The sequence below is a fragment of the Lactuca serriola genome, chromosome 7 (assembly GCF_051521515.1).
Source record: "Lactuca serriola cultivar US96UC23 chromosome 7, Lser_US96UC23_V15, whole genome shotgun sequence".
NCBI lineage: Eukaryota > Viridiplantae > Streptophyta > Magnoliopsida > Asterales > Asteraceae > Lactuca > Lactuca serriola.
In genome coordinates, this window is record NC_136414.1 from 184751055 (window position 1) to 184764515 (window position 13461).

The 13461-nt window shown below is 35.8% G+C and overlaps 2 protein-coding genes across 2 annotated transcripts; both read left to right on the forward strand.

Annotated features, from left to right (window-relative positions):
• The first annotated feature begins 6919 nt into the window (after positions 1 to 6919).
• LOC145064624 (uncharacterized) lies at positions 6920 to 7831 on the forward strand. Its single transcript, XM_079012036.1, has 4 exons — positions 6920 to 7011; positions 7074 to 7225; positions 7294 to 7541; positions 7625 to 7831. The coding sequence occupies exons 1-4, from the start codon at positions 6920 to 6922 to the stop codon at positions 7829 to 7831; spliced, it is 699 nt and encodes a 232-aa protein (XP_078868162.1).
• Positions 7832 to 11767: 3936 nt separating this feature from the next.
• LOC145064625 (putative F-box protein At3g16210) lies at positions 11768 to 12967 on the forward strand. Its single transcript, XM_079012037.1, has one exon. It carries the CDS (start codon positions 11768 to 11770, stop codon positions 12887 to 12889), a length of 1122 nt encoding a protein of 373 aa, XP_078868163.1. The 3' UTR covers positions 12890 to 12967.
• The last annotated feature ends 494 nt before the right edge of the window (positions 12968 to 13461 follow it).

The window sequence follows — 13461 nt, forward strand, 5'->3', positions numbered from 1 at the left end:
GAAGGGGAATTACAAGTGGAAGGGGAAGTACAAGTGGAAGTGGAAGTGGACATGTACCCGTACAAGAACCTAGACAAGAACCCGTTCAAGAACATGTACAAGAACTTGTTGAAGCTCTTGTTGAAGCTCCTGTTTAAGATCCTGTTGAAGCTCCTGTTCAAGCTCCCAGAGCTTCAAGAATTAGAAAGATGCATGTGCGAAAGAGGAAAGTTTCAGAACGTATAACCGAGATTGGTCTAAGTAAGAAATTTATCCCCAAAGGAGGGATTGGTTGTAGTCAAAACAAGCCAGTAACTTTAGAATGATGTGCTTGTTTACTACTAGTATCTTTTGTCATCTAACACAAACTTTTAGTCTTTTGCATGGAATTGGTAACAAACCTTAAGTCTTTTGTCATGTAACTATGCTACCTTACTATTGAATGATGTAATGCTATTATGATACTAGTTAAGGGGTATTTTGGTCATAACCTGCTTCAAGGTTATGTTGATTAATGTGTTAAGGGTATTTTGTAGTACAATTGTTTCTATTAATGTGCATCCTACTTTGAAATCTGTTTCTATGAAATTTGTTTTTACCAAAACTACAAATCCAAGGGTAAATTGGTCAAAATAATTTCTATTTTATCATCCTACTTTGAAATCTGTTTCTATGAAATTTGTTTTACCAAAACTTCAAATCCAAGGGTAAATTGGTCAAAATAATTTCTATTTTATCATCCTACTTTGAAATCTGTTTCTATGAAATCTGTTTTAACAAAACTGCAAATCCAAGGGTAAATTGGTCAAAACAATTTCTATTTTATCAACCTACTTTGATTCTACTTTAGTATCCTACTTTGAAATCTGTTTCTGTGAAATTTGTTTCATATCAAAATAATATAACAAATCAGATCCCATTCATATCAAAATAAGTGTTACAAAGTACATTACATCTTAATACAACTTCAAAAGATTAGAAATACCATTTCACCATCTAAAAGATTACAACCAACACAACCTTAGCATTAATCTACTTCTTGATGATTACAATTACTACTTCAAAAGACTAAATAAACAGATCACAATGAAATATGGTTCTTAATCATTAAGACATATCATAAAGTATAAAAGGTACTCTCCATTCTTCTTAGAATAGAGAAACTTTTATCTTTCTGCCTACTTGATTCCTTTATTCGTTCTGCTATTGATTTAAACCTTTTTCAATCAATTCAGAATTACACTTAATCTTATAAATATAATCATATTTACTAATCCTTTAGTAAATCATGACGAATATCTTTGTTACCCTTGTGGTGGACTTGATCAACACACGACTTTGTGTACTCGATCTCCTACTCATTCACTTGACACTTTGTCAACGAATTAGTCTAATTTCCAAATATGCAATTTCTCATTCATCGTGCAACCAAGTTGCATGATTCCAAGTTTCTGTCTAATTGAAACTTGGGCGATGAGAAACTCTTCCTATTTGGTAAATTCTTGACATTTACACTATTAACATAATTAAGAATCTTATCCATTCGTTGTAGAAATATGCAAACATTAATTTTTCATAACGATTTCATTGCAAGGAAATAAATAAATAAATAAATAAGTCAAATCAAAATTTATTTTATTCATAAAAGCAGCGGAAAACATTTGTCCTTACAATGCAAAATCAACTGAAAAACTATGTAGTCAAATATTCCTAACAATTCTATCATAACTTTCTAAGCTCAAAATCTAATCTTCAAGTCCATGCGATCGAGATCCATTTCGTTGTGATTAGACTCATCTTGCTTTTCCATCAAGCTTCTTCTCTTTTCACTGATCCTGCAAAACATTCAAATGTAATCTCATCACATTATGTATTAAGAATCAACGAATAGGAGCTTAATGGAGTTAGATAGTGGATTTTACCTGAAGCACAACCATACTCTTTGACTCTCCCATCTTCTGGACACTTCAGGCTCTTAGGGCAGACTTGTATCCAACGCCCTTTCTCTTGGCAGCAAACGCAGTTCGGTTCTCCTAGAACGTCATCGGAAGCATGGTTGGTTGACTTTCCCAACAAATACGCTCCATTGCTTTGCCAAATCATTTCTGATTCAGTAGCAATGAGCATGTAAGTTAGGTTAATGAGGTTTTCATCATGATCCATCATATAATACTTTCTTTTGAACTCATTATATGATTCGGGAAGTGACTGCAGGACCCAGTTCACAACCAACTTATCAGGGAATGACGCACCAAACATTATCAATCTATCGATGTGTGATTTCATTCCTAGAACGTGGGCACACACGGGTTTATCATCTTCATGTTTCATTTCCAATAGGGCTTTAGTGACATTGAACCTTTCAATTCTTTGATCTTGTGGGTTAGGGAGAATGATTGGAGGAGGTGGAGGAAGTGAAGCATGATTTCTTGTTCCTCGATCGAATCGTGGAATATCATCTTCATGTGGAATGCTTGTTCCACGGGATTTGGGAAGACCATAGTTGTCGTACTTTGATATCTATAAAACGGGAGAAAAATAAATTCAAGTTAGTTGATAGATTTAGTCCTTAATAAATCACCCAAATGAGATACTAAGGCTAGGACCCAACACAATATTCTACAACTCGGGAGAGGGATGCCGTAACCCAAATTGCAGAACATTTGAAGGTAAGTGAAAGACGATTCACTAATTTTCCACCATGAAAAAAGAAAACCGATTAAGTTTTAAATATTTTGAAAACTCCTAGATCCTTTGAGATTCATTAAACTTTTCAATGGCATGTTTAAATCTCGATATGCCCCTCTAGTTTGTGACTGGGCAACCAAGGATCACAAAGCGGATGTGAATAACCATACAAACTTACATGGTGCCCTCACATGTTACAATCACCTATTCGATGTGCCGGTTAACCACACATGCTTCACCGAACTATGACAAACATTGAGTCACCCTTTGCTACCTTTGCTTAGAACCATTTAGTGTGCCGGTGAACCACACACGCTCCACTAACGTCTTTGCAAGGGTACAAAGTGTAATTTCATGGAATTGCATCAATTCACTTTTGCCTAAAGTAACTAAGATTGGGAATTTGTAAAACATTTAGTTACTTTTGTACTTCATTATACTTATAATGGAAGGTTTCTGTCCTATCCTACCCGTTCGGCTAACGACCCTCCACTAGTCAAGAGTGCGGTGGGTAAGAGTGGATACCCATTCAATCGCCATTTTATAGGCAATTTCCTTAAACACTCCTTATAGACCAGCTTCGTGAATGAGGCCTACTAACGGTAAGACTGACTTTTACTCATACATATATAATATTAGACTTTTAATGATATATATAGTATAGGGTGTATTTTACACTTTTAAAATACTATGTGGTCAAATTTAATAATTATACTTTTAATTCAATTGTAAACCAAAAACTATATGGATTTATTAAATCTCTTTTAATTATACACCTTAATTAATTAATAAAACCATAAGGGTGTGATTTGAACTTTTCAAAACAATACTAGGGTTTTAGAATTTAACATTCCTAAATTAAACTTTTAATCAACTTTTAAATTCCAAAACTTGAGGGCAAGTTTTTGAAACATTTTAAAACATTAGGGTTTAGAATTTAAATATACATCAAAATTAAACTTTTAATCAAAATTTAAATTCCAAAACTTGAGGGCAAGTTTTGAAACCTTTTCAAAAACATTAGGGTTTCAACCATTTAAATTTCAAAACAAAACTTTGAGTTCAAATTTAAACTATAAAACCTAAAGGGGAAAATTAAAACTTTTCATAACACAAGGATCAAATAACAAATAATATAAATTAAACAATTAATTTCATCATTATCTATATTTGACCTAATTTCAATTTCTTGCAAAATAAGTTACCCAATTAATACAAATAATCAACTATAATCATATAAGGAAGTTATTATCTAATCAATTGGTAATTATCTTTTGTTTAATCAAGGATATACTCATAAATATGCATAAAATCGGATTTTAAAGATCTAAAACCAGGGGCGGAACACAAACGTTATATCTTCGGGGGCCGAAATCAAACTTCAAAACAAACTATATAAACATGAAAATTTTGATTCAAAATTATGACATATAGTTTAAATAATATAACTACTAAAAAATCAATCAATAGTAGAGTGTGTTCTCATGTTGATATGTACGATAAATAATGAAATTAACTATCAGTTAAGAAATAATAAAATAAATTAACAACTAATTTTTGATAAAACTATAAGCTACATAAACTTATTTTTATTATTACATCACACTTTAAATGAAATCACATATCTATTAGTCCATTTTATATTAATAAATACATTTATTCTTTTGTTTTACACTTTAAATACAAATATAATTTATATGATTCATTAAAAAAAGGACATATTTTCAATTAATCAAATCATAGTTGTCAGTATAGAGTTTAGCCTGTATCATACATCTATGATCACACTCCACCTTCTCATATTCTATATCATAATATAAACAAGAGAGAGAAACAAAATAAAAGAAACAAAAATTGGGTAAGAAAGAGAGCGAAAAAGGGAAGAACTATCGTTACAACTTACTGGGACGGAGAGGAGACCGGAGAGGGTGATGCGGCGACCGGCGAGAGGAGAGATAAGCGTCGGAAGAAGGGAAAAGCCCGGAAACCAACAAAGAGGATACAAAAACGGAGAAGCGAAAGTTCAGCGATAGATTCCGGTGGAGTAGATGCATTTGGGTGGCATTATCTACGGTGAGATCTCGACTTTTTATGGAAATTGGAATCTTCTAGGTTTTTTGTTTTGATAGACCCAAATTTTGCGTTAAGAGTTGCATACATTTGAAATATGGTTTCCTTGTTTTCTTATTTCCAAATAAAATACGATTTTTATTTTTATTTTATCATTGATTTTCGGATGTTTTATTAATGATTTTTGGATATGTATTCGGATGTGTGGTTAACGTAATGTGTTATTTAGATTCTTAGATAATCACTAAATTTTATAAATGATACTGTATTACATTTAGTTGTGAACTTAAAACAGGGGGCCAAACTGATTATCGAAGTTATTTCATACAGAAACTATACATATAATGGTATTAGCAGCCTTAAAAGCGGGGAGGCCATGGCCCCCCTTGGCCCTTCTTATGGTCCGCCACTGTCTAAAACAGATAAGGCAAGTATCCATGAGTAAACCAACTAGAAATCCCGAAAATAGCTCCATCTGACGCTCGAACTCGCCGAGTTGAGGCCTACTCGCAGAGTACACTATGGTACTCGCCGAGTTCATCAGGCAGGGAGCTCAAAACTCGATTTTGCAACTTGAACAAACATACAAGGCATCAATACAATAGAAACCAATCAAGGCTCTGATACCACCGATGGGTTTTGGCCATAAGAACATCCTATGTGCTCATACAAACCCTAATATTTGGATCTAGGTTTCTCTATTGTGCATGCAATTCATCCAAGACTATAAACCCTAGTTCTAGCATACAAGTAATCATACTAACATAAGAATGGGTTAAGATATTACCTTGATTGTTATGTAGCAATAACAATCACAATTCCTCCTTGTAATGACTTTAGAAAGCTTAGAGTCACAAATATCACTCCTCTAATGGTTCACAAACACCAAGAGCAAGAGGATGAAGAAGAGAAGAGAAGGAGGCTGCCCAAAACGTGTGGAAACCCTAAGGATCTTGTTCACCACGTTTTTGGGGCATAAGGGTTCTTTAAATAGTGAGGCTATTAGGGTTATCTAACAAGGAAACGCTAATTTGGATGCTTAAACCCTAAGCAACCCATGGACTCCTTTCTTAAAGGCCCTAGGACGATTTCTAATGGGTTTCCCCATAGAATTCGTCCACCCCTTTAATATGAAGTCCATTAGCTCAATATTCAACTATCATACAATTGACAGTTCTAGTCCCTTAGTTTAATTAATGTCTTTTAGTCACAAACTCAATTCTTATTAATTCTTGACTAATATTAATTAAACAATATGATTTCTCTTTTAATATATTATTCTCATAATATATTAATAAATCATATTTAATCCTTTCTGTCCATTATTCATCCTATCAAGTTGCTTTGGTGAAGGCAACCCAAAAAGACCATGCACTATCGGGTCAAGTACATACCAAAATAGTTATGGACTTAGACACTAATCCAACACTATAAAAGTGAACCATCAAGTTAAGAGCTTTATACCTCCAAAAGCTTTCCAAGTTGGTGATGATTCATTATGAGATGGTGACGATGATGGGAGATCGCACTTTGACATTCTATGAGTTTCGAGCATGTGGAGCCCCGAAAGTCTTCGGGAAGAAGGACCCGATTATAAGTAGGCGTTGGTTAGCAGACGTCGGGAACATCTTTCAATCTAGCCTTTGTCATGAAGAGGCGAAGGTCCGCATTGCATCCTGTCTTCTGAAGGACAAAGATCGAGACTGGTGGGAGGAGGTTGGGCACGCCTTGGGAGGTGAGGCGATTAAGTTGATGACTTTGGAGGATTTTATGGCGAGATTTCTGGCTGAGTTTTCACTTGTGATTGAGGTCCAGCAGTTGGCTAGGGAGTTTTAGGACCTTTTCCAGACTACTGAGATGGTAGCAGAGATCATTACTATGTTCCATGAGAGGGTGTTATTAGTTCCGTAGTATGTGGCATATAAGGAGATGATGAAGGCGAGGTACCACGCGATTTTGAGGAACGATATTCGACAGTTTGTGAGTCGATCCAGTTTCAGGACATTAGAGAATATGATAACGTGAGACAGAGTGAGGGAGATTGACTTGGAGATGGAGAGGAAGAGGAAATTGGATTAGGTTCAAAGCTTAGAGGGTTCAGGAAAGAGGCCTAAGGTTTTTGACTCGAGGATGAGGGGCCAGTAGGGCCAAAGCCGCTACAATGAGTGCGGTAAGATGCACAATGGGGCATGCAGGGTGGGTGGTTTTGGCTGCTTCAAGTGCGGTACAACGGGTCATTTCAGAAGGGATTTCACTTACACCACCACCACCCAGGTAGTTATTCTGATTTGCTTTCATTTCAATCAGAGGGGCCATAAGAAGGCCAATTGCCCAAGTTTAGCAGCAGTAGGACCAGTTGCAGTACCTGCTCCGGCAACCTTGTGGATTGCAGATGGCCGGCAGAACAAGGAAGAGGCATATGTTGTGAGGAGTAGGGCTTTCCAGCTGACAACCGAGGAGGCTTGTACATCACCAGATGTAGTGACTGGTATGTATCTTCTCCTTATCTCTTTATTTATGTTGATTTTCTTCTTATATCTGTGTGGTTTGTTTTAGGATCGTTCATTGTGAACGGTATCTCTACTTTGGTATTGTTTGATTTAAGGGCTACCCGACCCTTTGAATCTCTTGACCATAGCAAGAGGTTTGTCGATGCTCCGGGGGAGCTGGATTGTAGACTAGAGGTTGATACTGCTGACGATTGTCCTGTACAAGTATCTAGGGTTCATCGGGGCTGTGTCTTGGAGTTGTTCAACGAGCGAAATCCGATCAATTTGGTTGTTATTCCCCTGGATGAGAGCAAGGTTATTTTGGAGATGGATTGGTAGAGCCCCAATGGGGAAATGATTGATTGCGAACAGTAGTTGGTGTGTATCCGGGACTTAAGTGGGGGAGAGTTGGTGATTCTGGATTTGTTTCCTATGTTATGGATACTCAAGAAAAGGGTAAAGAGACTGTGGTTAATGTTCCAATTGTTCGGGAGTATCAAGATGTGTTCCCGGATGATTTTCCTGGAGTACCTCCAAAGAGACATGTGGAGTTTTGGATTGACATGGTTCTTGGTGTGGCTCCGATAGCTAAAGCACCTTATTGATTAGCTCCCTTAGAGATGCAGGAGTTGTCTACACAGTTGTGGGAGCTATTAGACAAAGAATTTATTCGGCCGAGTAGTTCGCCATAGGGAGCGTCGATCTTGTTTGTGAAGAAAAAGGATGGATCACATTGGATGTGTATCAATTACCGGGAGATGAATAAGAAAATGGTGAAGAACCGTTGTCCACTTCCGAGGATTGACGATTTATTTGACCAACTTTAGGGTGCATCTTGGTTTTCCAAGACTAATCTACATTCGGGTTATCATCAGATGAGAGTCAGAGAGGAGGATACGTAGAAGACGGCCTTCTGAACTTATTATGGTCATTATGAATTCATGGTGATGCCCTTTGGGCTCACCAATTCTCCAACCTCATTCATGGATATCATGAATCGCATATGCAGACCTATGTTGGATCGGTCTATGATTTTTTTTATCGATGGCATCCTAGTCTATTCTATCACCAAGGAGCTGCATGAGGAGCTTCTGAGGTAGGTATTGGAGACCTTAAGGAGGGAGAGATTGTATGTGATGTTCTTCAAGTGTGGGTTTTTGTTATGCGAGGTGTAGTTTCTGGGGAACCTTGTCAACCAAAACAGTATTCCGATCGATTCGCCCAAGGTTGAGGCGGTGATGAGATGGGAAGTTCTGAAGTCTACATCTGAGATTCAGAGTTTCTTTGGTTTGGCAGGTTACAATCGGAGATTCATTTAGGATTTCTCCAATATAGCGGTTCCATTGACTCGATTGACGAAGAAGACCATCACATTTCGTTGGGGCCTAAGTAGTTGGCAGCTTTTGAGACCTTAACGCAGAAGTTGTGTGAGGCGTCAATTATGACCCTTCCAGAGGGTGTTTGAGGATATTATGGTTTATTGTGATGCGTCGATCACGGGTTTGGGTGCAGTTCTGATGTAAAGGGGTCTCGTTACTGCTTACACTTCGAGGCAGCTGAAGCCTCATGAGGCGAATTATCCTACACATGATTTGGAGTTGAGGGTTGTGGTGTTTTCCCTCAATATTTGGCGACACTACCTCTATAGGGTCCATTGTACTATCTACACGGATCACAAGAGAATGAGGTATTTGATGGATTAGCCGAATTTGAACATGAGACAACGTAGGTGGTTGGATGTGGTGAAGGATTATGATTGTGAGATCCTTTACCATCCGGGGAAGGCCAATGTGGTGGTCGATGCTCTCAGCCGCAAGGTGCAAGGTGGTCATGGTTCCAATAAAAGATATGTGTTTCAGGATGATTGTGAGATCTTTTACCATCATGTTCTGACAGGTCTGTTCCAAGTAGGGCCCGATGCCGGGCGAGGCCCGATGGTTGTCGGGCATGGCCCATCGTATGTTAATATGTATGTTATAAGGTGTTTGGGGAAGTCACTAAGCTTCATGCTTACGGTTTTCAATTTATGTTTCAGGTACTTCCGAATTGAAGGGGAAAACTCGGGATGATCGCATTACACACACCACGACCTCCTTTTATTTGACTTTGATGTATTGAGAAGAATGATAGATATACTCTTATTTTCTTTTAAGGTTTTATGAACACGTTTTGGATGATGGTTTTACTATTACTAAAATGAAATTTTTGGTCTTCAATTTTGGGATGTTTCATTTGTGCTTATGGTTTTGTAGTTTAAACTTTTCCAGGTACTTTCAGTGTTAAATAGAAGACCCCGATTTGATCACACTGCATCCTCTTTTATTCCACAATGTTTATTTATGATATTACTCTAATGTTTTGATAATACTTTTACTCTAATCATCTTTTGAGATAATGCATCAATGGTTTTGACTTATTTAATGTTAAAATTTTATTCGGTAATTTTGGGACGTTATATATATATATATATATATATATATATATATATATATATATATATATATATATATATATATATATATATATATATATATATATTCAAAGCTTCTTCATCTTTTCTTGCCCCATGTGTTGTTGACTTATGGATTGTAGGATGTTAGACCCTATAGTCTGTGTTGTTGAGATTATGGTGGTTGTTGTTACTGAGATATTTCCCGTATGGCTTTCAGGATTGTTGTACACCGAGCTAGGCTGTTTTAGCTATGTACGCCTTTGTTAAGTTGTCGAGAAGAGTCATCAAAAAAACAACATGAATGAAAATTGGATAGGTTGCACCCACTTAGCATTGGTTAGCGATGGGACTAACAACCATCAAAGGTTCTTTAGCTTTGATTTCTTGTCGACAGGAGTTATGTGTAAATTGGATTTGGGTATGGAGAGATGCTTCGTGGTCTGTGGCTTTTAAAATGAATACAGATGAACTTTATGTTATAGGAGCTTTGCAATTGCAACCACAACTGACCAGTAATGGTGATTTGTTGCTCAATACTTATTTTCAACAACTCTATGTTTTTTTAATCCCAAGACGCGGGTGCCATCAATCAAGAGTAGTCGAATCAATGTTGCTTCAACTCTACGTAAAATTTTATTAGTGAAACATTTTGTGAAACGAAGAAAACATAAAATTACATTTTGATTTTCGATGCATTTTTATTACGATTTTGGCTTTCAGTTATCTTGTTGAGGTTACAACTACTTTTTTGGTCGGTGCTGCACAGGAGTCATCAAGAAAATAACGTGACTGAAAAGATAAAATTAAAACTTAGATATTAGAATTAAATTTAATCTTAATTGTTGTTGTATTCAATAACTTATAAAATGTTTTGAATTTTTGATATGTTTGTTAGGAACTTAGGATGTTATGGTCTAAATTCACATAATGCAAAATATCAATATATGTGTAAAGGTCGGCCCACTGTTGATTTTGGCAGTCCAAAGGCGTAGAACAAAAAAAAAAGCTGATGGAGAAATATATGGAACAGAAAAACGTTGTAATCCGATAATCACGAATTCATGATTAAAATCCCTTCTTTCTTCATAGAATCACGCCTATCAAAGTATCAATCGATCGATCGGATTCTGTCAAGATTTTCGCTCTCCTCTCCTCTTTATCCCAGTTCTCACTTCTCACCAAGGCCGAATTTGCTGTTTTCAGTTTCTTAATTCTCCTACTCGAGGTAACTTCTGTTTTTGCTTTAATTGAATGATAGATAAGTTTCATGATTGGGAAACTCTGTCTTTTGATTAAAGAACATAAATCATGTTTTATTTTTCATGTGTAATTCTGATTTATGCTTTTAGTTCTTAAGGCTGAAACTTGAATTTCTAGTGGATCGGTGAAAAACAAAGCCATGACCTTTTTTTTTTTGGTACAAAGTACAAACAACTATTGTTTCCACATCTCATCTTATTACCTTATATATGAAAACAAATAAATCATGTCATAATAGCTTGCAAGAAATGAATGCTGCTCAATCAGAAGCATCAGTAACCAAATAAAATAAAATAATTTATCGTTTAGTGTGTTCACTATAGTTATAACATGACACTCATTATACTCTTTCCAATTTTGAAAATATCATCCTACTTATATCAAGTATGACATCTACTAATTTGGATTATTTTCTTTTCTATTACAGCATTCTACATTCTTTTACTACAATATGACACCTAAAATAGCAATGTAATTTTTTTTATGGATTTAGTTTAAGTGGAGAAATATCAATGTAGTTTATATTCGAGATGTTTTATTTGACACCATTCAGTCATAAACACCTAGAATAACAACATAGTTTTTGCTCATAAATATGTTTTATTTGAAGTAGTTTGTTTTCTTTTCATGTTTTTTTGGACTTAACTCTAGTAAAGAAATACCAACATACTTTATACTCAACACCTTTTTGACACAATGTGGACAGAAACATATTTGTGTGTGTGTGTATATATATATATATATATATATATATATATATAACCATGCTCATTACTTAATAATTTTTTATTAGTTTTTGATTGCAACTGATTTTTATCTTGTTGGAAAAATGCAGATGTCGGATTATCTATGCGAAGATTTGATTGTTGAAATATTTACAAGACTACCACCGAAATCCCTCCTCCGATTTAGATCACTCTCTAAATCGTTATATACTTGTATTTCTACCCTTGGTTTTATACGCATGCACACTCTTAGATCCCCAAAAAAAATCCACTTCATTCATCTAATTAGCGATGAAAAAAATGAAAAACAACAAGAATTCTTTTACACATCACATGGAGAGGAGGAGGAATTGGCATTGTATTTGTGTCCCAAACGTGGATACATTGATATAACAACAGAAGTCCCGTTCCCTTCTGGCGCACCTATTGGTTCATGTAATGGAACTTTCTGTTTGTGGACTAAAAAAGGTTTGATTCTATGGAACCCTTCAATCAGGCGCAAACTAATCGTGCCTGAATTTCCTCAGAGATCTGAACCCTTTTCGTTGGTAGGGATTGGGTTTGGATTCGATCCAATCAGTGATGACTACAAAGTTGTCCAGATATCAAATGTCAAAGGCAACAATTCATTTGTTTATGCTGTGAAGAGTGGCACATGGTGTGAGATTGCTTCCCCTAAACATCAAAATCAGATTCAGATGATCCGTTACGATTCCTTTTTTTTCAATGGAGTGTTGCATTGGGTGACATATATTAATCAAAGAGAAAAGAAAAACGCATGCATTAGTTGTATACTAACATTCAATTTGAGCACTCATGTTTTTGATATGATTCCAGTGCCTATGTCCATTCGGAATTGGACGACATCGGGACTAACAACCATCCAAGGTTCTTTAGCTTTGATTTCTTGTAATGATGAAATTAGTGAAAGTTGGATTCGGGTATGGAGAGATGCTTCGTGGTCTGTGGTTTTTAAATTGAAAACAGATCAACTTTTTATTTTAGGTGTTTTGGAATTGCATCCGCAAGCTTTGTTGCTCAATACTTTCTCTCATGGGCTCCATGTTTATAATCTCAAGACGGGGGTGTCATCAAGAGTAGGCGACTTCAATGCTGCTTCAAGTTTACGTAACTTTTATCAGTGTGTTGAAACCCTCCATTTGTTAGACATGGGGGAGACTATTGCTGAAACGGAACTACAGAAGAACTATGAAAGAAAAAAATAACAACATTACATTTTGAATTTCGAACATTTTAATTACCATTTTGGTATTTGTCATTGGTACAAAAGTTTTTTTTTTTAGTGAATAAATTAACATATATGTAATTTCCTGCTTGTTTGCCAATAAAAGAGATATTATTGAGGGTAAAATTGTTGATGATTGATGATCACATCAAGCAGAATATACTTGTAAAATCCAGCCCATCAGGCACATTTTTCTCCATGTGAGTGCATTTAGAACTTCATATATGATCTGGCATTTTGTCGAGCACGTAGTAGGCGTCTGTGCTATGAGCGCATCTAAACCACTCAGCATATCATCAAAATTCAGAACCTGGAAACAAGCAAACTGGGCACACAACTATGAATAGACTAAAATAAACCCTCAAGTTCTTAAAGCATCAAGTTTTACATGAGCTCGGCTCGGGCTCAACTTGTTTGTGAGACCTGACTAAATGCGACTGAGCTCGGCCTAGCTAATATTCAAATATCAAGCTCATTTTTGTTTTTAAGCTTGATAAAAAGTTTGTTTATAATTATTTGATATTTACTATTTAATTATTAGTTATAAATTAA

Coding starts and splice junctions, on each gene's coding strand:
- LOC145064624 (XM_079012036.1), top strand. CDS start 6,920: ATGGGGCATGCAGGGTGGGTGGTTTTGGCTGCTTCAAGTGCGGTACAA. Junction 7,226..7,293: donor ATCACCAGATGTAGTGACTG/GTATGTATCTTC, acceptor GGTTTGTTTTAG/GATCGTTCATTGTGAACGGT. Junction 7,542..7,624: donor TTCCCCTGGATGAGAGCAAG/GTTATTTTGGAG, acceptor CCGGGACTTAAG/TGGGGGAGAGTTGGTGATTC.
- LOC145064625 (XM_079012037.1), top strand. CDS start 11,768: ATGCAGATGTCGGATTATCTATGCGAAGATTTGATTGTTGAAATATTT.